Genomic DNA, 4,812 nt, shown 5'->3' on the forward strand with positions numbered 1-4,812 from the left:
AATAATAATACTATTTTGCTTCGTAGATAGCTGGACAACTGAAATAACACATAGGCACTTTTTAAACCGATATTCCTATGGGATACGGACTTACGCGGTTTCAACCACGGGTCACAGCTAGTACTAATCTTATAAGATATGTAAATAACTAGAACATGATATAACAACCATACATCATAACGAGAACAATGGAATAATCTTATCTTGTGTCCAAAACAAAAACAAAAGAGTGCTTGTTAGTTCCTTATTAGAATTTCATACAAATTGCTGTGGTTTTAAACATACTGCAAATAGATAGAAGCATGTTTTTTGAATATTTCATGGAAAAGCACATTAGAACAGATTGAAAAGGTTCAAAATTATTAATTATACACTATGCAAAATCTTACCAATGTCATAATATCATTCGCTAAGTCCCTTGCCAAATCATGAGATATAAAACAACTAAGTCCACTTAATGCAAGCCCGGCTTCATATTGATTTTGTGCATTAAGATCTTTCCTTATCATATTGGTTGTTAACATGAGCAACTCTGAATCAGCATGGAATGATTGACTAGCAGCTAAGTATCCAATTCTTTTAAAAGTAAATTTATTTGAACTCATCACTTCTATTATGTTAAATATTGCCCAAGATATATCATAACCCAGCATTTGCAGCTGAAAAGAAAACAATTGGTACATACCAAAATAATATAAATTATAATACGCTCCCACTAGACATTGCAGCTATTAAAGTTTGAAGTACTAAGTACTTACATATGTTAACTTAGCGACGGCATTAGCTTTCACCCCAATGTTATCTTGCCGCAATTCCACTTTGATTTCTTCCATGCATTGTGCAATATATTTTGCCTAAATCGTGGAAAACCAAGAAGTGTAAGAATTTTCAAATATTTAATGCACTAAAATATAGTCTTAAAAACATATAACAAATGTAATTGCTAAAAACAAATAAATACCTCATTATCTTTGTTATTTCTTATCCCACGCACTAAATCGGTAAGATTTTTATCAAACATTCTCTCAAAGTTACCCTTAACCTTTTTTAAAGCCATGTTGAAAATTTTCTTTTCTGATCATCACTTTATTATTCTTAAAATAAATAAAACGATTTCAGAATTGGTGTCAAAAAGAATAATTAAAATTGACAATCCGTCTAATCTTGCAATGTTGGCGTATAATGTTGCTATTTTATCTAAGTTACTTTACTATAAGTTAGGTAAGTTCCTACGTTTTACTGTTAAAAATAATCAAAATGTTCAGAAAATTATTTACTATGTATTTTTTTTATATAAAACCTCACTAAAACTAAATACAATATTTCGTTTATTAAGTTAGTGAAATAATTTTATTTTCAACACTACAACACAACACATCATAGCATTAATTATATCTATGTATCATGGGCATGAATCTTACGTATCAATAACTATATGCGAATAGACTATACTAATCTGTGATTCATTACAGATAAGGTTTAGACGTACAAGCATAACCGTGTATTGACTACTCGGTAGTTCGCCTATATAGTTGTTCCTGTGAACTTTGTTTCTCCTATTTGGATCCTTTAGGCTCTTTAAACTTAAAGAAAAAAATAACCTACGTTTAATCCTTGGGTTATCTATATTTTTGCAAATTCATTGACAACGGTTCAATGGTTTAGATTTTTCATACAAAATTTCATCCCCTTCAGGGGTTGAAAAACAATAGTCTAAATCGTATTTAAAAGCGTAAGCTAGCATTTGTTTTTACGTCTTTCCTTTGATAACAAAGAATCGATCTTATCACGGATACGTGAATTTCAAGACGATTAGCGTGTTTATATTTGCGTGTACATGTTCGTTATTCGCCTCGACTGTGTAGACTCACCATAATAATTTGACACTTACAAGCACAGAGTACATTTTTTTAGAGGTGACCATGACATTATGATGTTTTGAATGTGGGATGTTAATTTTCTCGTTCATAAAAAATTATTACTAATCAAACACATTATTAAAATTAAGCTATTTCCTTCAGCGATTAAATTAAATTATTCCTTTAAAAAGCGGATTTTACACCTCTAAACAATATGATCATATTTATCAGTGAACTTCAAAAAGATCATCTTAGCTTACTACATGAGCATACTTCCCAGGGTAAAATAGAGTAATCTTAAATAATTTATTTAGATTATTACATTTTCTTAACCATTAAAAACGTACATGCTTTCAGTGCTAGTGGATTTTTGTAAACTAACTTTAGACTACCTAAATAATGGAATAAATGAGACAAAATGTTCTTTAGCTGCTGGTAAGTGTACATCTTATGATAATTTAATTATCTAGTATCATTTTAATTTAAATGAAGTCCCGTGCACTGGGCTATGGGGCAGATGATATACATCTGTTTTACTGATCGATTTTTTTTTATGAACAAGTAAGTGATCAGCCTCCTGTGTCCTGCCAGACCGAGACTTTCTTTTTTATTGTGCGTCCCCACCGGGAAACGAACCCAGAACCCCTCTGTTCTACGCTCACGCGTCAACCACCGTACCAAGGAGGCGATCATTTTATTTTAAACATATATTAATTCTATTTGCAGAAAAATTAGGAGTGTCTTCAAACATAATTCAAAACTTGATACAAGCATTAGCCCATCTTATATTAGAAGGTTGTAAACATAATGTGAGTATTGTTAAATATCGCTTAGTAATGCATAATTGGAACAATATAACTTTTATGGATACAAAACTTATTATGACATAGGTCAATCAAAATGTAATGTTACAAACAAGTTATACTATTACAGCTATCAGAGCAAAATTTTAAATCATCGTTAGCTATAGCTGGCTTTTCGGATGAACATCAACTGATTTTGGTAAAGTTTTATGTAACAAAAAAAGCTGAATTGTCTGCTGCTCTAAATTTACTTCAGCAAAAGGATCCAAGCTATCAAGATTTAGCTTGGAGGTTTGAAGTACAGGTATTTGTAATTTACAGTATTTGTTAAGTATCCAAAGTCATGATTTTGATTATACTACAGCAATTGAGTTTAAGTAAGAAAAACAAAATAAAAAAATAATTGTGTATTGCTTTCTTTAATACAATAACTCTGCTAAGGTTTAGATTCAGTTTAATAAATGTAAATATATATTAAGACCTTTGAGATCCTGGGTCCTTACCATGATGTCTTAGAGCAGTACTAATTCCAGTGTGAGAAGGTGATGGAAGAAGACAACCTATATTTTTCCACACTGGAATTAGAACTGCTTTAAGATGTCATGGTAGCACCGTTAGTATTGAAATGCATGACTTTTACACTCACTTTCAGATGGCTTCAAGAAAATGTAAAGAAGAAATAAAGCCTACAGTTACCATGGATTTTGTTCTTTCTACCCCCAAGGATTATGATCAGAGTAAAGACTTACATAACTGTATGTCCAACACTAGTTCCGCACCAGTCCCAGAGATGGCAATTAATTCAACTATACAAGAAGCTAAAGCTGCAAGTCAGTGTCAAAATATTATAAACCATGTTCTACTGCAGTGTGATTTACCTAATTTAATTCACCTCACTAACAGATTGAGTGAAGCTTTAAATGAATCTAAAAGCCAACATGTACGGAAAATTCAGCGAGCTTTGTAGATTTTTATTATCTTTAAGGAAAAATATGATTATAAAAATGAAATATTACTATGTATATCTTGTATGCTAATATATTATTAATAAACAAATTATTTAATAATGGAAATACATATATGTGTTTACTATTAATAGTAGGATTTATTTCAAAAAAGTATCATATCCATCATTGTCTTGGCATCAGCTTATTTAATGATGATCTTTAACATCCAGACTATCAAGCAAGTGGTTATTAAGCAAGCTTTGTATACACACACAGTTTTTAAATTTTCATTCAATTTTATCATTCACTCAAGGCACTTCTAGCACACAGAAGTTTCAAATTTAGAAAAGAATTACTTTTTAGTATTTAAAAAACAAGGAAATACTAACATTGCAATTTCGGCCTAGTTTTCTAGATAAATGAAGTGCATAAAAATCTTTGTAATCCCATACAGACACATAAGATGACACAGTTACATTTGCTTGCAGTTTGGATGTGCATAGATATCTTACAAATAACTACTAGTATAGAACTATGTTATCTGATCTGTGCTAAAACTTTACAATTTTTCGTTCAAAATTTAGATCGCTATATGACTTTGACGACTGAAAGGCTAACTCACTCGTTTACTAATATTATTGAGATAATTTTTAAATTTACTAAAGTAGGTAATTAATTTTGGAGAGCCACGTTAATCTAGTAGGCGCAATTTATTCGGAAATACTGTATGTATATTGATAAGATAAGTGAGAATATGTATAACATAAGATCGGCTTTTTTTCTCACTGGGTTGCCCATATACCTGGCTATGGTTCGTGATTATTAATTCATTGTCATTCTCCATGTATGGAAATAATGAGTCGTCACATATAAAGGCGGTTTTTAGGAAAATCTATTGTTGGTATTCAAGAAGTATAAATTATCAGAAAGAAAAAAAGAGGGACCATCGAGAAGAAGAAATGAGATCCCATAAGTATCAATGATACTTGTAAAAACAAACAAATAAACAAATCTCGCAACACTTCTTCTAAGTTGTGAGGTCCATGTAATACCAAGTCGGTCATAAATTTATTTAGTCCCTATTTCAGGGACAATATAGTGTAAGACAGTGTAGTGGGGAAATCTTACTTAGATACCCATGGCCTCCGAGTAAGGAGCCATGGTAGTATACGTTCGCGACACAATAATCTAACCTAGCAACAT

General features: G+C 31.1%; 3 protein-coding genes across 3 annotated transcripts in view; 2 read left to right on the plus strand and 1 right to left on the minus strand.

The window, feature by feature from the left end:
* Window positions 1-1,155, minus strand: part of LOC119829890 (AP-3 complex subunit delta-like) — a 42,737-nt gene extending 41,582 nt beyond the window's left edge. Inside the window, exons 1-3 of the mRNA XM_038352591.1 lie at window positions 962-1,155; window positions 759-854; window positions 390-659 (exon numbers count right to left, since the gene is read on the minus strand). Coding sequence (XP_038208519.1) covers window positions 390-659; window positions 759-854; window positions 962-1,057 — 462 coding nt within the window. The 5' untranslated portion in view covers window positions 1,058-1,155. The remainder of the gene's footprint in view (window positions 1-389; window positions 660-758; window positions 855-961) is intronic.
* The window catches only part of LOC119829873 (probable multidrug resistance-associated protein lethal(2)03659), a 74,358-nt gene that overhangs the window by 41,091 nt on the left and 28,455 nt on the right, over window positions 1-4,812 (plus strand). The gene's annotated exons all lie outside the window — the stretch shown is intronic.
* Window positions 1,910-3,696, plus strand: LOC119829884 (COMM domain-containing protein 2-like). Its single transcript, XM_038352585.1, has 5 exons — window positions 1,910-2,140; window positions 2,217-2,294; window positions 2,586-2,668; window positions 2,793-2,966; window positions 3,315-3,696. Exons 1-5 carry the CDS (start codon window positions 2,074-2,076, stop codon window positions 3,627-3,629), a joined length of 717 nt encoding a protein of 238 aa, XP_038208513.1. The 5' UTR covers window positions 1,910-2,073; the 3' UTR covers window positions 3,630-3,696.

Source organism: Zerene cesonia, chromosome 11, assembly GCF_012273895.1.
Source record: "Zerene cesonia ecotype Mississippi chromosome 11, Zerene_cesonia_1.1, whole genome shotgun sequence".
In the NCBI taxonomy this organism is placed as follows: Eukaryota; Metazoa; Arthropoda; class Insecta; order Lepidoptera; family Pieridae; genus Zerene; species Zerene cesonia.

Excerpts from the sequence above, each read along its gene's own strand:
- LOC119829884 (XM_038352585.1), top strand. The coding sequence starts at position 2,074 with ATGATCATATTTATCAGTGAACTTCAAAAAGATCATCTTAGCTTACTA. Across the intron at positions 2,669-2,792 it reads TAGAAGGTTGTAAACATAAT|CTATCAGAGCAAAATTTTAA; the intron begins GTGAGTATTGTT and ends ATACTATTACAG. Across the intron at positions 2,967-3,314 it reads CTTGGAGGTTTGAAGTACAG|ATGGCTTCAAGAAAATGTAA; the intron begins GTATTTGTAATT and ends ACTCACTTTCAG.